Source organism: Anas platyrhynchos, chromosome 5, assembly GCF_047663525.1.
Source record: "Anas platyrhynchos isolate ZD024472 breed Pekin duck chromosome 5, IASCAAS_PekinDuck_T2T, whole genome shotgun sequence".
Taxonomy (NCBI): Eukaryota; Metazoa; Chordata; class Aves; order Anseriformes; family Anatidae; genus Anas; species Anas platyrhynchos.
The window spans coordinates 62,222,735-62,243,708 of record NC_092591.1 but is presented as its reverse complement, the minus strand read 5'-3'; the positions used below and the strand labels follow the sequence as shown (position 1 = coordinate 62,243,708).

The window sequence follows — 20,974 nt, the reverse complement described above, 5'->3', positions numbered from 1 at the left end:
TTTATATTTTTTTTTTGTGACAGGATGGCCCAAAGAATTCAAGTTTGAGCTTTCTTTCTGCTGATTAATGACAGCGAGAAGGATGCAGAGAAAGGGTCTTCCCTCTGTAAGGCATCACCTGGACTACGGGTTTAGCCATCCCCTCTAACGCGTTCCTGATCACAAGGGTTGACGATTAAGGTGGAAGCCACCTCATCTGTCACCTTGCGAGACCATAGATACACCACGGAGCTGGAAAACACGTAGCCAGCCTCTAGTTTTAGCCACTCCTCATTTACGGGCCACTTTTGAACCACTCCTCATTTAGGGGCAAACCCTCCAGTTGTCAGCATGTGGAAAACTTGGAGGTATGCCTCATGCAACGAAGACAGGACACCACAGCCTTGCTCCAGGCTACCTGGGAAGCATCAACACTGCCACATAGGATGTGAGCCACGTTTCACTGCTTAGAATCAGACAATCATTAAGGTTGGAAAAGACCTCCAAGAACATCTGGTCCAGCCATCACCTATGGCCAAAATCACCTACTAGACCGTGTCCCTTAGCACCACATCCAACCTTTCCTTAAGCACCCCCAGGGATGGTGATGCCACTACTTCCCTGAACAACCCATTCCAATGCCTGACCGCTCTTTCTGAGAAGAAAATTATCTTAATTTCCAACCTAAACCTCCTCTGGCGCAACTTGAGGCCATTTCCTCTAGTCCTATCGCTAGTTATCTGTGAGAAGAGGCCGACCCCCCAGTTCCCCATACCTTCCTTTCAGGCAGTTGTAGAGAGCAATAAGGCTTCCCTTCCCCAGACTAAGCTGCTCCTCACAGGACTTGTGTTCCAGGCCCACCACCAGCTTCGTAGCTCTTCTCTGGACACGTTCCAGCACCTTGATGTCATCCTTGAAGTGAGGGGCCCAAAACTGAACACAGTACTAGAGGTGTAGCCTCACCAGAGCAGAGTACAGGGGGACCATCACCTCCCTGGGCCTGCTGGCTACACTACTTCTTCTGCTACTACACTTCTCTTTAAGTTTTTCCCGAGAGCTCCTTGCCCGTCCATGCAGGTCTCCTGCACATCTTGCTCAACTTCTGTCTCTGAGGGATGTACCTGAGCTTGGAGAAAGTGATGCTTGAATATTAGCCAACTCTCCTGGTCCCCCTGAAGGCATAGCACCCTAATACAGCAGCATTTGGGCTTTACTACTACGATACTCTGCAATGAGAAGCAAGCACATAAACACCTTCCAAAGCTAGGGGAGAGAGGCAGTGATGGCACATATTTTGGCAAGGGCTAGATATATGAGGAGGCTTTTAAGTAATTTGTTAGTTTGATTAAGAAACTGGTTCCTAATTTATATTTATATCAAGGATTGTTCATTTTACAGCAATTTATGTGTCCACTCAAGAATGAGTTTAAAAAGGCTTAAAATGATTCATTCATCTTCTTTCACATTAATTTTCCCATGATAAGGAGAAACTGGGAGAGGTGGTAAGCATGGTATAACAAAGAGAGATAGTAGGTAAGTGGACGAATATCAGGGTAAAATAAATAAGGAGAAAATGAAATTCTTTTCCAATGCTCCTTTCCAGAAGTTAAAAATAAATCATTTGTAGGAGATTGTTATCAATACCTGCTGAATACCTATTATACTACCTAGAAAGTATTTTACTATGTACGTGTTGTTTCTGAATACTGTAAAGTCTGTGTTTATATCAATTTGGAACTATAAATCAAACCACATATTTATGAACACTACCATGTATGCAGACATCATTCTGTGAAAACATAACTTTCTATGTGACAGCAAACAAAACTCAAGGCAACCCAACCAGCGCAAAGTCCGCTTCATGAGGCTGGCCTTTTTGAGGTCAGAACACATTTATGGTTATTTTACTTAAACAGAAGGTTAAATTATCTAAAACATGCTCTTGGTCTTCTTTGGGAGGTTCTGTTTTTATAGTGTTTTGTTGTTGTTTGTGGTTTTTTTTGTTGTTGTTTTTTGTTTATATGAGTACAGTTAAATTCCACGGCAACCTAAATCAGAAGGATTTCACCTGTGACTTCCACAAAGGACAGGACTCATGCTTTTTGTGAAGTCCAAGACCCATGCCTCAGTCTTTCACTGCAGGAACTCTATGTTTGGCTGGAGAAGAAAAACGGACTTTATGAAGTCCTTTTATTTTTTCCCACATATCTCTTGATGACTGAATACCTCACAAAGAGCCATTGCATTTATGCCGTCTCTATATACAATCCCAGAATCAAATTTGTTGCTTTGCCTTTGAGCTCCTGTCAGCCTCTTGAGGGGCCATGGACCGGCTGCCATACTGACGTTAGAAAGCTGGTGATTACATGTGGAAAGTTAGTGTTCAAGCATTGATCTCTCTATTCTTCCTTGGTTTTGAATGGCATGGGGAAAACGCTCAGAAACAGCTATAAGTGTTTCTTTCTTCCAGTGACCTTCCTAGGAACAAGGCAGGGCAATCTACTTCATCCAGACCTCATCACCGAAGAAGCCTCCAAACATCATTGTTTTGGATCAACTGCCTTGACAACACTCACAGCATTTCTATGGTGAAATCACTCTTTGAGGCCTAAAAGACTCCAGTGGTTCTGCTGCTCTCTTAGTTGTTCTCTGTCCTTTTTGTGCTTCCCAAGAGTTAAAATGGAAACAGAAGTGATCCACGAGTGCTCTGACAGGCCAGTCATGTTCTCCCTGGTGGTAACCAGAGAACAACGACAACAGATTGAGTGAATTATTTGTTTTTAGTGGATTCAACCACATTTCTGGTCAGGGCGAGGCTCGTTTTGATGCTCCTACCTGCTAACTTTGCCACATCAGGCATCAAGAGCTGGTGGAAAGTTTAGGAGAGAGACCTAATTGGACACTGAACAGATGGTACCCACAACTCTTATTTTCGGGAGCAGTGGTGACGAGTGCCAGAAGTACTCCTGTGAGGAACCCGAGAGCTGGTGAATGAGTGATGGGCAAAGGAACTGTGTAAGGAGACGGTCCAGCCAGGTTAATCCGATAATGGCTGGTGGGAACGTGGCCAAGGGCTGCCACGTCCCTAGGGCTGAGGTATTCAATAAGAACAATTACTGGAATCGTCAGTCCAGTTCCAGCTGTCCAGACAGTGGATATCTCTTCTGTAGTAATTTAAGAGCCTGTGGTATTCTGCTGCTGTAGTAGTCTGCAGTGCTAGTCAAAGTAATTCTTTTCCCAGCTCAAGTCTAATTAAGGGGAACTCTTGCGTAAAGTGAGTTAAATTCGGTAGTCACAGCCCAGGCCCCATGGAAAATAGTCTAATTCAACTACAGTAATATACTGTAATATAAATATAATGGAAATACAAAACCATATAATTTAATTTGACATGACTGGCAGTTTTTTGCTAAAGTCGGTGAAAATGAACGAGTACAAACAATGAACTTCCCTCTTTGCTTTGATCTTTTATTCTCGGTACAGTGGGAAGGTGGTTTCAGGATGACTTTGTGCCGCAGCCACCTAAACAAATGCACTGACAACATGCAAATTCCGAGCTCTCTCTTGAAACTGTAATTTTTAAATTTCAGAGGATAGTTGTAGCACACTGAAGTAATTTTAAATACGTTCTGGACTTTCCCACACCCACCCTTTGTGCTCCAAGGTGGATGAGCCCATCTGGGGAACCCAAGCTGCTCGGGGCCTAGAAAGGCTATTTCTGGTATGACTTTTTTCTAACCCTAGGAGCCCAACAGCCCTAATAACAGCAGCAGCCCTACTGCAGGAGCAGGGACACCCATTTACAGCCTGTTGGGGCAGCGCCCACCGCTCTGCTGGGATACCACAGAGGGCTGCGGGCTCCTTCCTCCCTTCACTTCCACCCGCACAGGCGCTGCAAAAAAACCTCGGGGGGAGGAAAAAAGGGGCAGCGTAAGGTTCTTTTATTCGTTTTATGCTTCTTTGGGGTTGTTTTTCCCTATGGGAAGCGCGTAGTTCGCCGCCTCCCCTCAGCCTCCCGCCCAGCGCACGCGCGGCCAACGGCGCCTGCGCGGAGCCCCGCGGCCGCCTCAGGGCCGCCATGGCGCCGGCGGCGGGCTGCGGGCGGGTGGCGGCCGTGTCGTGCCTGGTGCTCTGCGCCTCCCTCCTGCTGCCGAGGGCCCTGCTGCCAAAGGGCGGCGGGAGGACGGAGCCCGGGGCCGCGCCGCCCGACGGTAAGAGCCCGCGGAGGGCCGCCGGGGCGAGGACGGGGCTGCCGGCGGCTACCCGGGGCTGCCCGGGGCTGAGGGGCCGCCCGCTGAGGGAGCCGAGCGGGGCTCAACGTTTCGTGCCTCTCCCGGGCCTGCCCCCGGTTTTCTCGGCCCTTCTCTCTCGCAGCAGGTTGTTCGCGGTGTTGGGGTCGTGTTTTGTGTCTCCTCTCCCTCAGCGTGCTGCCAGCGTTGCCGAAAGCCAACGTTTCCCTGCGGTGTTTCGTTTCAAGGCTTCATCCTTCTGTTGCTGGAGCGCTGCCGGGGTTTTCGTAAGAAATAAAAGCTCGGTGAAACCATCCTCATATCCTCATTGCTTAGTTTCCCAGTGCCGTGCCCCAGACGCCGTGTCCATGCGCCATGCTCCTGTGGTCAGTGTGCCCCCCGTCCTCCCGCTTGCATGGCCTCAGCTCTGAAGGTGTCCAAAATCCTCTGAAAAACAAGCTGCCACCGGTTTTAAAAGCGCTTCTAATGTCAGCCCTCGTACATAGATGTCATGCGTTTCGTACAACCACGTTGGCAGTTCACAAAGCCTTACAGACGACGGCACCAGACCTGCGGTCAGTTTGCACTGTCACAAAGAATAAAGCTCCTACAAGGAAAGCACACAGGGCCTCAGGCGGCTCCTTTGCCCAGCTGGGAGTTGTGCAGGGCACACTTTGGCTGCTGGCAGGTGTCCTTACGTGAAGGAAAGTGAGATGGCCCCGTTTTGGGTGGTCTGTGTGCTTTCCTCCTTCACCTCCGCCTGCAAAACTCTTATGAAAATGTTAAAGCTTTTGACTGTGCCCCTTAAAAACAGCTGTGTGGTGATACAAAGTAAGCGTTCCAAAATTATTTATAAAATCATTCTTCCTGACCTTTTTTGAGCAGGTTTCTAACGCTGTGATTTCTAGGAACGCAGCTAGAGCCGTTTGGTAAATGCCAGCGAAAGAGCAGGAATGCACGATGTTTGTCCGGCTCATCCTGATGTCACACTGCCAGGTTCAGAAGTATTCATTTATAAAAAAAGAGTCAGAACAGAAAAACGCAAATGACTACATGCGGAAAATAAATCTAAAATACGGGTCTGGTGATAGTTTTTAATAGAAATGGAGTGATCTCAACAACAAACTGGATGTGAGTTTGTAGTGTTATAAAAAGGACTAATTGTTTGGGGAATTAGAAGGTGTTAAAGAAAAGCACCAGTGTGACATTGTCTTGAAAAAGAATAGGTTAACTGTGGAGAAAACATTTCTTTATAAATTATTCTAAACTATCATACCAAACACGTAGGCTATACAAGAATATCTAGAAGGCAGATACTTCTAGTGTAGGGAAGATAATTAAGAAGATCGTGGAGTCCATGTGTCTTTCCATCTGTTAATATTTCCAGCCTGAGAACCCTTTACCCAAGTCATCTCTTTGACAGAAAGTTTTATGAAAATAGGCTGCTAAGAGCAAAAGATTTTTTTATTTTTTTTTTTATTTTTTGAAGCCCAAGATGGAGAATTCAGTGTTAACACCTTGCTGGTTGTCAGAGGGAAATCTCGCATGTCCTGCTTAGCATGAGCTTTGCTTCGAGCCCGTCTCTTCTTCAAATAAAGTCCAGCAGAGCACAGGAGAAAAATGTATAAAACTCTTGAGTTTTGGTTCTCACAGCAGCTCTTTCAATTTGAATTCCCACGACGGTCTGAAAAAGAGGTTGCTTTTTCATTCACTCAGCACACAAGCACCTAACACGTGCCTGTCTGTGGTCAGATGGAGGCGTCGCTTGATTTTTTCGATGAAGGGTGTGCCACCCTCTCCATCTGGGAGTGGTTTGTGCCTTCCCTGGAAATGCAGAATCTGGACAAACATCACCTACCAGCGTGTTAGGGTATTTTTTTTAAATAGCACCAGTTAGGCTGTTTAATGGACAGTGGCATCCACATCTCTCCACGTTTCCATTTATGTACCATGTATTTGACAGCTGTTCTGCACATCTGACTTGCCTCTGCTGTTTGTGTGGGCTCAACAGGGGAAGTTTAGCACCAGAAGCCGTGAAACTCCAACATTCCTTGGATAACGAAATGACTTGCGCGTGTCTCCTTGGCCTGATTATTTTTGGCTGAATTGAATCTTTTAAAGCAGAAGGGAGGCCTCATGAAAAATGAGAAAACGAATCCCTTTAAATACAGCTTCACCTTTGCCGGTTGTTTTCTGTGCTCTTCCCTTTCTTTTTAATTAATAAAGAATGGCTGCACGAATGTAAAATGCTTTACAAAGGCCTACATGACATTGCTACTGTAGCAATGGGACTTTCTTGTAAATAAGATGCTCTTATTTCCATCACAGGCCTTGAATAATTCACTAAATTAAAATGCTCAATAACAGCTTCCTCAAAGTTAAGCCTGAGCTCGCCTGAGAGCATTTTTGGTCGGAGGGGCATTCCTGCTCAGTGTCATTAAAGCCTACAGCAGTCAAAAAATCCATGTCATCACCTACAAGAAAAATGTTTTAGTAGCAGGCCTTCACAAATTATTGATACAGCTTCCTAATATGTTTCCTGTAATTTTCTGTGCTCGGGAATTTAGCTGTGATGGTGTTTCCTAGCAAGAGCAAATGCTAATTTAATCTAATCTTCTGTTGTCTCGCTTCCAATAAAGGTACCTGCAGCCGGGTGCTTCCAGGGGTTAGCTGGTTATTTTCTGCGTGGTTCCAGACCTGCTTTCTGCTTTCCTGGCAGGGGTGGCCACTCAGCAGCTGGCCTGGGGCAGCGTGGCCACGGGCTCACTTCTGCCCCCTTAGTGGACAGAGGTGGAGAGCAGGATGTCAAGTACAGCGGGCAGTAACATTGTGAATTTCGGAGAAAAATTGGTGAACTGGTGGCAGCGAGGAGATTTAATAACTGTGTGAGCTTCAGTGAGATTCTGCCACCTCTGTGTTGAGTGAAGCCAATTTTAACAACAATAGCTGAAAATCTGTACTGGGCTAGAACTGCAGTCACGTATCAGTACTGCAGCTGGGTTTATGCGTTAGCACACCTTTGCATCCTAGTGAAAAAAAAAAAAAAAGAAGAAAAAAGAAAACAGGCTGTTGTGGTGATTTTTTGAGCAGAGGAGCAGAAGTACAAATGTTGGTGGTCACCCTGCTAGGGGTGGTGATCCGCGGTGTCTTTGGACAGGTACATATGCTTGGTAAACTCTGTGCTTTGTTAATTGCCGTGCCAGCTTCTTCTCTTCCTAAAATCAACAGATTAATTGTGCTCACCTAACTTCTAGCACATAGTAAATGACTGAGGACTGACTCTACAGACTTAGTAATGGTCCAGTGGGTTGCCTTTTTCATCAGCAGTGGTGCATTTAAAATTAGAGAAGAGAGACCAGCTGTACCTGCTCCAGTTTTAGGCTGCGTGTAAACGGGTGAAAATTATTAGTAGAAAAATAATTGCTGTGTTTCTGTTTTGTTTCGTGTTTTTTTTTTTCAGGGAAGCCTGGTCGCTTTCCACCCAGGATGCATTACCAGGCCACCCCCGACAGCCGAGCTACCCCTCATTTTCCAAGGTCTCACCTCGCTGAAGCAGTTGCCAAAGCCAAGGCCGGTGGAGGTGGTGGCGGAAGTGCTGGTGGAACTGGGAGAGGTCTTGTGGGGCAAATTATCCCTATATATGGATTTGGCATCTTCTTATATATCTTGTACATTTTATTTAAGGTAAGAGCAACATACATTGAAAAGTCAAGGATATATAAACTAAAAAAAAAATGTTAGTCCCATTTCTGTACCAGATTTCATCTCAGCTTTGCTCAAGAAAAAATGTTTAAGCTGGACCTTTGACTGGTACTTGAAAGATTGGAGTATCCTGTGCTTTTTGCCATTTAAATACTGTAACTGAGTGCAGCAAAGGGTTGCTGTGATCCTGTGTTGGCCTCTGAGCTGTGAAAATTTTAAAGGATTTATTTTTCCTACTGGAAAATGCAGACGTCTTTTCTTATGTTAGATTGATTTTGAATACACAAATAGTATTCTTTTATATCATGTATTATTACACATTCTTTATACTGTATATGTCATGAATTTTGTTATGCATTTAAAGTGGGGGAGATGGAGGACCATTATGGGATACCTTGTGGAAAAAAAGCACCATGTTGGTGGAAAGGGGGAGTTTGTAAGGTTGCTGTGACCACTGGAACCAGCAAGGAGCTGGCTGAGGAATAAACATACAGCCCAAGTCCCACTCAAATATTTCACACGTATTGTCAACTTCTAGCTTTCTGTGGCACAGATGTGACATACATGTAGGTGATTACAGAGAGCTGCTGTGGAAGAAAGGAGAAAGGGACAAGCTCTTGCAGATTTTTATTTTTTTTTCCCTGTTTGAGCTGGGGCTTAAGGCAGACTGACCAGTGTCCAAATAGTTGAGCCTGCTCTGGAGAGAAAGAGTCCCAGGCTGACTCAAGGAAACATGGTAAATTGGGTAAACTGATCAAATAGAGAGAAAAGGAAAAAAATAGGGAGCCTGCAGCTTCTATACAGAGCCAGCAGTATAGAGCCACATTTCCTGCAAGTACAAAGTTGGTAAGGAATAGATGGCAGAAAACGTTGCAAGAGAGACAAGTGGGGTCGCGTATAAGTCCTTCAGAACCTTTCACTTTCTTTCACCATTATTTCAGAATAATAATTTCTTCCCTCCTATACACAGAATAATTACAAGATCAGGCCATTTGATGTTACAGATAAATGTTCTAAAATTATTATTAGTGAGTTATACTTTCATTATGTTTCAATATAAAATTCCAGGTAACCTCAGGTAACATATTCCGAGTATCTGTTAGGAGTTTTCAGATGGGAAGATTCTAGGCCTCATTCACAGTTGCCTGTTTTTGCTGCTGGGGATATTATTCTGTGATTAGTTCCTAGCAGAATTTTAGCTTTCTATCCTTTTCTTTACTCTTTTGCCTTGGGGCCTTGCATATTGCTATTGCTGTAACTCATACAGGGGTCAACTTTTTTCACTTATCAGCTGGCTTCCAAGGGAAAAACTACAGCTGGAGAACGGAAATGCCCTACTGCTGCACCTGGAAACATGAAGAGGAAAATCAGTAAGTGCTATTTCTAAGTTGTATCTGAGTAGCTGTTCACTGTAGAGTCACAGTCTCACTGGGGTCTTCACATTCTGGACACATTGTAAAGCTGCTGTTGCACTGTGTTAGCAGCAAGCCAGGACTCTGTGCTGGAAGGAACAAGTGTTAAAGTGAATTACTGCACCATTACGTTCTAATCTTATTTTGCTAATGAGAATATACAATAGTAGCTTGGAAGCCCCCTTGGAAGCAATGTGTTTTCATGAGGTTTTCTGAATTAACTGCACCTATTTGTTGAAAAGCGAATATAACTTATAATTAACAAATGGCCAATAGGATGTCCATCTGTAATTATTCTATAATCTGTAATATTCTAGTAACAGTACATAAAGATATTGTTAAAAGCTAGCTTCATTATTACTTTTTTTAATTTATAAATTCTTAGCCATCAGCAGGCTTGTCCCCATTTTTTAATTTCCTGTTTGCAATGTTCAAAGTTTTGATGAGCACAACGTAAAGAAAGCAGACAGTATCTGAAATGTTACTGTGATTTTAGCTAAACATCACTGAGTTAAGAGATTTATCGATTTGTAGGCATTTATTAGATAAATTAATAAACTTACTTTTAAAGATTGTATTAGTTACCGTATTGGTATTTAAATGTGTTGTGTTTAGCTGGCTAAATTGTGATAGGAAAGAAAAGCACTTCAGGTTTTATAGAAAGTGCTAGCAGCAAGGTAATGCTCTTAACATAGCTGTAATTATCTTGACATGAAGGTGTGTATTAGCAATACCTAACACACTCAGTACTATGCATTGTATTTTCAGTGTGCTTGTACTGCAACGTGCCTGCCAATTTTGTGCAATTAGCAACAGCAACTGTAATTTTTTCTCTAATGCTTGGTAAGAGAAACTAGCTGTGCAGTAGGTTAAACATTTACCACCATGACAGCTCAGAGAACTAGTGATGAAAGCGGTTCTGCCTTTTTCTAGAGCTCTTCATTTGTATTCCAGAAGCATTCGCTGCAGTCAGCAGCAGAGCAGGGAACCCATTGCTAGACTAGGAACCTAAGACAGTCACTACTTAGTTACTTGGACAGAGTAATTTCCTTTCTCTTTGCCAAGTTCCCTTCACCTATTTTTAAAGTCTTTGGAATCCAAAATAATAACCGCATTCTCTGCAGAACAAAGATCTCTGCAAAATCAGGATGTTTGTGGATGGTTTTCTCCATTGCTGCTATGTCAGAGGTTCACTGTGCCTTTGTGCTGCTTAACTAGGTGTGTCTGTAGCATCTGAATAGTTAACCTACCCAGCATTTGTTTTGCAGCCAGTAACAATGGCATCTCAGCAACAGGATTTTCACCATTTACATTGATTTTGCACCACATAGCTGACCTACCTTTGGTTGCCTTAGAAAAAAAAAATATATATACATGTACATTTTGAAAGCTCCTACTGACAGATCTTGGGACTTTCTTTGTTTTACAGCTGACTATGAGCTCACCCAGCTCCAGGAAAAACTGAGAGAGACCGAAGAAGCTATGGAAAAATTAATCAACAGAGTAGGCCCTAACTGTGAAAGGTATGTTTCAAAATACAGCGTATTAAGGTACAATTCTTCCCTGACTTAAAATTGAACTTTCTTACATTGACTATATTAAAATAGCATTATTATTTCTGCTTCAAACTGTAGAAAATTGATTTTAAACATCATGCATTTTTGTTCAGCAGTCTTTCTCTGTTCAGGGCCTATATTTGTAATAAATCATTCTTTCCAACTAGACTTTCCTTAAGCAGAAGAGCAACCATCTCTCTCCTCCCACTTTTGTATACTGCAGTATTTGGAAAATAATGATAGCTACGTCTAAACAGAAAATGAAATGTCTGTATTTGAGGTGCAAAAAACAACCTGTTTTATCTGGCCAATGTAATTTTCTGAATGATTCCCAAGAGAGCCATTTGTTTTAGGGTATTTTCCAGTGCAATTCATTACTATTTTTTTTTTATAAATAGAAATGATGTGATAATCTATGTAAATGTCTGTTAATATCTCCATAAAATATTTGTTTAGGGTCAGAATTGTGTAATAACCTGACTTCATAACCAGTAAATCCATGCATTTCCTTAGAAATACAGAAGAGTTGTAAAATCGGGATTTAAACATTTGTTTATTCTTTGCCATAAATCTGAGATCACTAGTCAACATTATAAAGAAACACTGAGAGCAAATTGACCACGTTCTTTGGATCAGTCAGTGCCTCTATTTTAAACCACTCTGTAGAAACAATTCTGTGCTGAACTTGTACGTTATATCCATTTTGCTTCAAAAAATGACCTCCGTGAGCACGTAGTTTTGTCCACGTTGCACCTTGAGCTCTGTTGTGGCTGTAGTCATTTCAGCACGGCGAGGTGCCAAACTTGCCTGGTTTAGGCAAAGTTGCAGTGGGAGTACCCCTAAACCAGCAAGTGAAACACAAGGACACTGTTTCCACTATCCTTACTGAGCTCTGTTTTGAAATGCTAATGCAGGGCTTTATGCTTACCTTTAAGCTGCCAGAAAGGCTTATGTTCTGCCCAGATATAGGGGCATATAGCTCAGTATAGGACATTTTTTACTGATAAAATGGGTTTAGGGCCTGATCCAGTATTTGTTCCTCTCAGTGCAGTTGGCTGAGAGCCTTTATTTAGTAGAACTTCCCTTCTTTGTTCACCCGAACTATTTATATACACGGATCTAGAGAACTCAGGGAAAATCAGAAACCGAACCTAATAGTGAATTTTGTGTATAGCCTCCCTTTAAAAGAGGGGGGAAAGCACCTCTAAATGGAGCTGTTTTTCAAATACAGCCAAGCTTTGAAGCTTTTGAGAGAGAAAGATCGTATTCTGTAGGATGCAATTTTGGGTGCAATTTTAAAATGCAATATAGTGCATTTTAATAATGATTATTTTAAGATCATGAAGAAAGAAAAAACAAAAACCCATGAAACAGTTGACATGTCTGAGACAGCACCTTAGATTATGGATATTCACTACAGTCATAAGAGCTCCATAGGAAATGCTCTGTTTCAGTGTAAGAATAAGAGAACTTTACCTGCTAGTGAGTACTTTGGGATTCAGTGTAAGCACTGACACTATGAAAACAGCTTTGCTGGAGATACAAAGGGCAAAAACAATGGCCTTTTCTTAAGCTGTAAACGTTGTGCATCTGTCCTGTTAGTTTTTAAGAGTCCGTTGTATCCTGGTAAATCTCCTGTATGCAGGCAGCCAGATGTCTTACACGTTGCCAGCATCCTCCAGTTCCTGAAGACTTCAACTGAAGTAGAGATATCGCACGGGCTTTGGTTTTCCCTATCTACAGGGAAATTCTTCTCTTAAGCAAGGAGTCGGAATGGAGCTGTGACGTACTCACAGAGACCTTGTGTTGCAGAAAGAAAGCAGGGCATTCTGATGGGAATATCCAGCTCGTTACGAATTCCTGCACGAAATGCCACTGTTAGGCAGCTGCATTGATTGAGCCTATTATTTGAGCTAGTGCTAAACAGACAGATCTGTCTGTCTTTATGCAGGTGATATATATTCAAATTACATACACTTTTGTCTAGGAAAGGAGGATAAGTTTGGCAGTTCTATTACAGCTTCTGTCAAAGGCAGCTAGCTGATGAAACCAGTTCTTTTCATGTGCCAGTTAATTCACATCTCAGATTCTTCATCTGCATAACCCAGGCTTTTGGGAAGATGCCATCTCACACCGCTGCTTGTTCTGCGCCAGAAACTGCCACACACCTTGATGGGACTCAGGGCAGCCTCCACATAGCGCTGGGACTGCGTCATCTTCACAAACTGGGAGGCAACCCCCTCGGGGGAAGCACGGAGAGGTGGCAAGAACCAGATTTCTGGCATTTCAGCCTTGCTCTGCCTCAAATATCTGGATAGCTGCTAGTGATACAAGAGAGCCGGCTCTCGAGCTACAGTCTGTTACCAGACAAGGGTGGGTGGGACTGCACAAAAACCAGCCCATGCTCCACACGTGGATCACCACTGCACAAACCAGCAGCACGATGCTAATGTCTTTGGTTTTAAACCAGAATGGCACTGCTGTCTCCAGCGGAGTAACTATTGTGTGTCATCATCATTCCTGTGTATGCAGAGTAGCATGAATACCTGTTAAGGTGCTGCTCTATTCTAACAAGAGGAAAAACTGAATATGGATGCTGCAGTTTTTCAACTTTATGAGAATTTTGGCACCTGACACAAGGTTTACATAGAAATTTGTACCTAAATCCAAAATCATTTATCAGTTTCCATGTCCACCTCCCCATCTAACCCCTAAGATTCACTAAGCAGCTGTCTACTCTAGATAAAATCATCTTGGAGATTATCTGTCTGGTCTGGAGATCATCAGAAATCATCTGCCCACCCTCACATACTACCTACAGCTCAACACTGTGCGTGTCCAGAGCCAGCCCCTCTGAACTCCCCCTGTAGGGGCTATATGGATCCTGCCTAAAACACAGCAGGATTCAGAAGAGAGCCCGAGCAATGTCTCGGTTCCATGATGGGCTTGAGTTAGTACTTACAGAGAGATCAAACACCCTCTCAAGAACAACATGAAACACAAGATGAAACAAGCAAAACAGTCAGAATCATTTTCTCCCCAAAGTACAGCCACTGATCTTTCGTACTGTAACCTCCTGAGGGCTTGGGAGAGCTCAGGCCTACCACCCTCCAAATCTTTTTTTTTCCTGTAAGATTTTCATGAGACTTTTGTTTTTCAGTGAAAACAGGATGTAATAACTACATAATCTTACCTGTTGGACTCATTTTGTTATAACAGTGATTGTATTACCTATCATTTTGGAATCACTTTGTTATGACTCGTAGTAATCACTAGAATCATCTGTGTAAAACCAGTCAAAATTATACTTTGCTTTTAATCTGATAAAAAACCTCCCTCTGATTCTTAAGGGCAAGTTAAAACTAAGTGTAACACACTCTTAGCATTTTTAAACCTGCTCCTCCAAAACAGGCATTATTGTTGAATCTGTTTGATATAACGTCTATCTAATCTTTGGGTCTATCTGTAACAACTGGCTTATTTCTCAATGAGGCCTTGCAAATTTAATCCCTTTAATGGTCATAATTAGGGCAGCGTTAGACTCTTCAGACTAATGTTTGTGTGAGACATTTTGATTAGGCCCACATTCTATGATTTTATTTAAAATGTTGCCTAGGTTCTGATTTACATTTTCCTACAACGCTTCAGACAGGACTCAGGTCTCTAATTCTCACTTAAAGACCAGGAATTTCTGTAGTGTCTTCTGTATCATAACTCTTGAATAATTTCTTCCAAGTCACTTATCTGAATCTACCCTCTTTTAGTTTAAAACCATTCACCCTTGTCCTACCACGGCACTCCCTGATAAAGAGTCAGGGAGTCCCAGCTTTCCTGCAGGCCCCCTATAAGCACTGGCAGGCCCCTGTAAGGTGCCCCCAAGGCCTTCTCTTCTCCAGGCTGAATAACAGCGGTCTGAATTCTGTTGTCTGATGTTTTCTACCAGGACCCAAAATGTTACAACAGAGCAGGAAAAAAGGTTGCTTCAGCAACTGCGAGAAATTACTAGAGTGATGAAAGAAGGCAAATTCGTAGATGGCACCTCTCCGGAGAAAGAAGCTGAAGAAGCTCCTTACATGGAGGACTGGGAAGGTAAGCAAGAGGCTTTCTAACCACCACCCTGATGAGAAAAACTGAGCAAATTTTACTTTTTTACTTTAAATCCAAAATCCTTTCAAAATCTAACTTCATTCTTCCTATTCAGAAAGTTCTCAGAACTTTGCAAGAGGTGATTTGTTTTCCCAACCACGATAGAAAAAAGCAAAAAAAAAAGCTTCTGAGTCAGCCAGCATTTTCTTTAGTGTAAAGACTACACTGTCTGCTGCCAAAAGTGGCATGTGAATATTCACATATGCTTCATTTGCTGCTGAGTCTTGGCTGCTGTGGGTTTATCTTTCCCTTTATTTGATAGATTTCACAGAAAATCCTAAAACCCTTGGAAATTTGAACCAATATGTTTTGGAGAACTTACAATTTTTATTTTCGATTTGTTTGCTCCAGTATTGTAAAAGTCACCTCCAGGAAGCCTGTCTTTTAAAGATTCCTCATTGTAACGTCCTTTCTGTTCCTTGCTGTTTACTTGTCACATGAATGTGTTTTCAAGACATCCTAGCTGAGCTGTTTGCTTTCCGAATTCTAAATGCATCTTTATGCAGACTTAATTCTGTGCTCCTTAGGAAGCTTTCAAAAATGATTCAAAGTATAAAGCATAAACAGCTGCCTCAAGCGCTGTTTTCTTAAATCAAGTTCGTGATCCATTCTATAAAATGAAATGCACAAAGGCATTGACTCATATCTGGTTTCCAACTTTATAAATAATATGCCATTTATTGCAAAAGTCTTAAAAATCTGTAGACAGGAAAAACAACAAAAAAAGAATATATTTAAAGATCTAAAACACAATTTTCACCTATTAGCTGCCACAGCTTTCAGCAAAGCTCAGATAGTCATTCCTGAAAAACCGGGTTGAAATCCTGGCTCCCTAAAAGTCAGTGGGGTTTTGTCATCATCTTCCAAGGAGTCACGTTTCGCACATTCTTGCCATGCAATTAAATAGATGCCACTTATAATGCCACTTATACTGTCAGTGCTAAAAACAATTGTTATAACACTTTGGCCTCCATCACTGAAATCAGTACTATTTTAAAACTCTGTTAACGTTTCAAACCACGTCACTTTATTCCTAAGGTTACCCAGAAGAGACCTATCCCATCTATGATCATTCCGATTGCTTCAAGCGCAAGCGGGAAACAATCCTGGTAGATTATCCCGATCTCAGCCAGCCCTCTGCAGAAGAACTGGCCGAAAGAATGGAGGGCATGGAAGATGAGGATTACCTGTGCAATGAAACCCTACTCTCTGGCCTCACCATGGGGAGGGACAGCCACGATTTAACGCAGAAAAAGGATGAGGGAACTGGCATCGGTGAAGAGGAGAGGGACCATCATGACAGCCAGAGCACTGAGGAGTGTTGTTACTGCTACGAGGAGGAGGAGGATCCTGCTGTTATAGCGGAGAATGCTGTATTCCACTCGGAGAGCTGCAGTGAAGCAGAAGAGCCAGCCTCAGAGGACCTGTTCATGGAGTCTGACAATGAAAATGCAGCACTGAAAAAGCAAAAAGCTGGCGGTTCAGGTGAAACAGGCATGCTGAGAAAGCGCAACACAAAAGGACATGAGTAACAGTGACAATATGTGAATGTCATCCGGGTGGTGACACTAAAGGTCATAAACTGTCAGTTTGTGTGATTTTTGCTTCTGAAGAAGAGAATTCTTTATTCATCTCTGTGTACGAATTCGATTCCCACAGTAACAATCACATCATCCACCCCAACTGCAAGCCAACACCCTTTTTCATGCAGTCATGTCAACTTATCACTACCTTGCCAGGAGCACTTTGTCCTTCCTTTTGGAAACTGATACCTCGAAGAAGATTATTCCATTCCTATATTTGTGTGTTTTGTTTTGTTTTTTTTTTATTTATTTCTGATTTCTGAACAAGCAGGGTTTGTGTTTTTTGTTTGTTTGTTTGTTTGTTTTGCCAAGAGTAAATCAGATGTCTTTTTCCTAAAAAAAAAATCTCTTTTTTTTTTGGTGTTACCCATTATGGAAATGAATCAAATTCAGATATAGTTAAGAGATGATCATGAAGCTGGAGGAGAAAGTATGCCTTCTTACTCTTAACCGATCAGCAAAACAGACCATAGTCACACAAGTCGTTCTTTCTCCACTGCGTCATTGCTGCTGGAAGCCCAAGAAACTGCTGTTACTACAATTTATAAAACTTAAATGCTACCACAACCCACAGCCCATTTCCCAGTTTATTTAATGCTGTAAGACCAGTAGCGTAACCTTTTTCGCGTCCCAAGAAAAGCATAAGCAAGACTGAAGCATAATGTGTTTTCTTTGTCTTCGCCATAGCCATGGTGAAATGACTTGCTGAAACTCCCAGAAGGGCACAGGAATCAGCCCGTGCATCGTGTTGTAGAACATTTAAAATATCCCTGGTGATTTGCTCTTGAACTTTGGAAGTACTGGAAGTACACTGAGCGGCTCATTTGAATCCGCGCATATCTACGTTTAACAAAACACACGTGTACCACGTGTACCACTATGTGCCAGCTGTATCCTCAGATCACCAGGGCGTATCTGGAGTATAAAAAAAGCATTTTGCCCTGCACACTCAGATTGGGTTTGTTGTTCGGTGGATGTCTGCCTTTGAGGCATCTCTTTTGGTTTTGTTAGCACTGATTTGTTTTCCAGGTGACAACTGTGGCCTGATGTCTACATCGTAGTATCTTATTCGTAAAGAATTCCTGCTTAGAGAATTAAGGAATAAAGACCAAAAATATGTTCATAGTAATGGAAGACTGAAAATAGAGGAAATATATTGAGTACTCTGTTTTACTAGGAGTGTATGTCTTTTAAAATCATTCTGTAGACCAACTTTTATTTTTTGTTTCCTGGAGCCCCTCAACACTGTCCTTCTCTCTTCACTGTGTCAGTAGTTCGAGCCCTGTCTCTGAGCTGAGCTCGTGTCGCTGGGAATCCCTGCTGGGCCTTCACAACACCCATGAGTGCAGCGCTTCTGTCCAAGCCAGAATCTCTGCAGGTGAGAATAGCAATTGATAATTGCTATCTTAACTCTGCTGCAGCTCACAGAAATACGGACTTAGAAGATTTTACCTGTCTATATAAATATGTGCTCATGTCGTGCTTCAAATGCCAACAGCTTATAAAGGTATATGAAATTTTAAAAAGTCATTGCTTCCTTTCAATTTGTACATTTAACTTTGTGCAATATATTGTAAACACGTGAAAAAGCGGTGTTACACGTAAAGCGTAGGGTAGAATTTTTAGCTGTTTTCATACTTCAAGAAGCTAAAACGTGGTAAATTGTTGTGAACAACAAAGTCCGCACTCCAAAGTGCGTTCATTGTGAAACTCCTGCAGACTGCATCCAAATCCTGCTCCCAAGGACAGTTCAACTCCGGACAATATCCAGCGAGTCACTATTTGTGTGCATTGTGCTGGGTTATGCACACTCATGTGGGATACGGATAAGTAGACCTGTGGCCTCTGATGGGCAGTGTTTCTGTCTTGGCTAAACACGTAGGCTGACCAGGCCTGGAGGCAGCGCTGACTGTGAAGACACCCAAAAATTTTATTGTATCTACCTGGCTGCTGAGTGCTGCTTTAGTAACGACTCGGGTACTGCAGAGGCAGAGCCAGCAGCCAGGGAGGTAACACGAACACCTCTGGAAAAAAGGAAGGGAGCGACGCTTGTAAAACAGCATAGTTTTTAACAGTGTATTTTGACATGAGGTTTTCTGAAAGGAGAATAGATGACGATAAACTAAGGGCCAGATCACCACAGGCACTAAGGAATAGCAAAGCCCCAGCATTTTAGGCACCCGTCGGCCTAGAAGAAATTCCAGTTTCTAAGCATAGCAGAGGGACAGTGAGGCCCCTGCTGCCACACACAGCCTGGCTAAGCAGAGAGCTGCTTTGGCCAAACACCAGGAATGCCAAAGGGAAGACTTGCCCCTACAACAATTAATTCCAGACTTGGAGGTCACTCAGTTTATAAATGTCAGTAGGAATTCGTCAAGCACTTTCAGGGCTGTCCCAGCCTTTCCTTGTAGGGATATCCCTCCTAGGGATAAAGGCGGCCTGTGATAATGACACTCACTACAGTAGTGGGAGGCATTTATAAATCCTCACACTGACCTGGAGCAAGGACCATGAACCTCAGCCGTCCCCCAGGGGTGGCCTAACCAATTCATACATCCTTTGGAGCTGTTCCACTTTGCCCTGGTAGTTAAATTATCCTTGTATTGGCAGCATAAATATCAAGAAACTGACGTGTGACATACTAATCTTTGAAACTAATAAAAAAAATAATTTAACTCCTACATCCAGTCTGGTTTTTGACCTTGGTCCTTCCACATTTAAAAATGATAATAACCAAAGGTTCCCCTCCGAGCACAGAGACCAGTTGTCAGGACTCCTTTCAATGCCCGTGAGACAGACAATTGCTTCATATTCCTTTGCAGCACCAACAGGCAAAAATGAGAGTAATGCAGGTTGACAGTGCGGTGCCAAAGAGCCTGAACAGCTCAATCTTGAGGTCTTGATTACCTTGGCAGCCCCGCGGAGAGTACCAGTAAGTGCTCTTAGGATGTGGGCAGTGATATGTCGTGGCTTACCAGGAGCCTTCAAACTAAGACTGCCCCTGTTTATCTGATGCTTCCTTTTCTTTGCTTCAGCTCCTGAAACAGAAGCGTGTATTTATGCGTTTTAGAAAGGCATCACCTCTGAAGTGCGCCCAGCATTCTCAATTATTAATTGCTCATTTTTAGCAGAGAGCAGTTGTAATTTGAAGAAGAGTTTATTTAAATAAAATTAGGATTCTGCCAAGAAATTCTATTAAATCAAAATCACGGGTCAGAACACGATCAAACCTGGGACACAGGAAAAAATACGGAAGCTCTGATGGAATCCCACTGAAAGCAGTTGGGCTGATTAACAGCACATGCTCCTCTACCTGCAGTATTTCTTAAAACAGACATAAGTGGTTGTACTTTTTATTAGTGCTAAAATGAATAGCACACTGTTCAAATTAAATATCTGATAAAACATTCACTACCACAGAAGTGCTAATTATTCCTGGGTATTTGTTAATGGTTACAAGTAATTACAGGCGTTCTATGGGATCAAAAAATAAACTATGAAATATAAGATCAGTGCTGGTCCCCAAAATGCTGTAAACAAGATTATTAATTAAATAATACTTGTGTAAGAGATAAACATGTAAGAAGTTTATTAGACTCTTTGCAGCAAAAATCAGTGATCTATTAATGATCTATTTTGCAATGTTTTTTATATATCAAATATATATTTTATATATCATATTTCAAAGAAACGTAATACAACGTCAGATGACACAGACCAAGGATCCAATGTACAAATACAGCTGGAAAAATTGGTCTAGTCAGGTAATTTTTATCAGCTTTGGAGCATCACCAATTTTAGGGAGGGGCAGATTCCTAGAAAGCAAATAGACACCTGACAGTAGACGCGTCACTTTTTATGGTTATCATTTTTGTTTGGAATTTGTGTTAGCATTAAAGGTAAAAATTCAGCTAAAACAACACTGGAAACTCCTTATGTTAAAAACCTCCATATTCTGTGTAGGTAATTTATTAAGGTATCTCTGACACGGGGTATGGAAAGACATAGTTGCTTCAAACTAATCAAGTTTAATATTTTTGCACAATGTTCAGTATTGACACACACTGGAAACTATATGACAGAAATAATGGAAATTATATGAATTATGTAAATTATGTGAAAGTAAGAAATCAGTCATTGTACGTCCTGGTAAATAAACATGTACTCCAGAATACCAAAGAGTTTCTTTTTTAAAAAAATACTTCAAAAAACACATTCTTGCAGGTTTTTCTAAGACTCCATATAGACCTGAACCAACGTGAGACACTTAACTACTCAAAAAAGAACAAGACAATCTGGTGCAAACAGTCCTAACATGTTACAGGTTTTATGAAAAAAAAACAACAACAAAAAACAAAAAAAACAAA

The 20,974-nt window shown here is 42.1% G+C and overlaps 1 protein-coding gene across 1 annotated transcript; it reads left to right on the top strand.

Annotated features, from left to right (window-relative positions):
• Positions 1-4,019: 4,019 nt before the first annotated feature.
• Positions 4,020-20,974, top strand: RIC3 (RIC3 acetylcholine receptor chaperone). Its single transcript, XM_027461694.3, has 6 exons — positions 4,020-4,190; positions 7,669-7,892; positions 9,202-9,280; positions 10,752-10,845; positions 14,822-14,967; positions 16,063-20,974. Exons 1-6 carry the CDS (start codon positions 4,058-4,060, stop codon positions 16,554-16,556), a joined length of 1,170 nt encoding a protein of 389 aa, XP_027317495.3. The 5' UTR covers positions 4,020-4,057; the 3' UTR covers positions 16,557-20,974.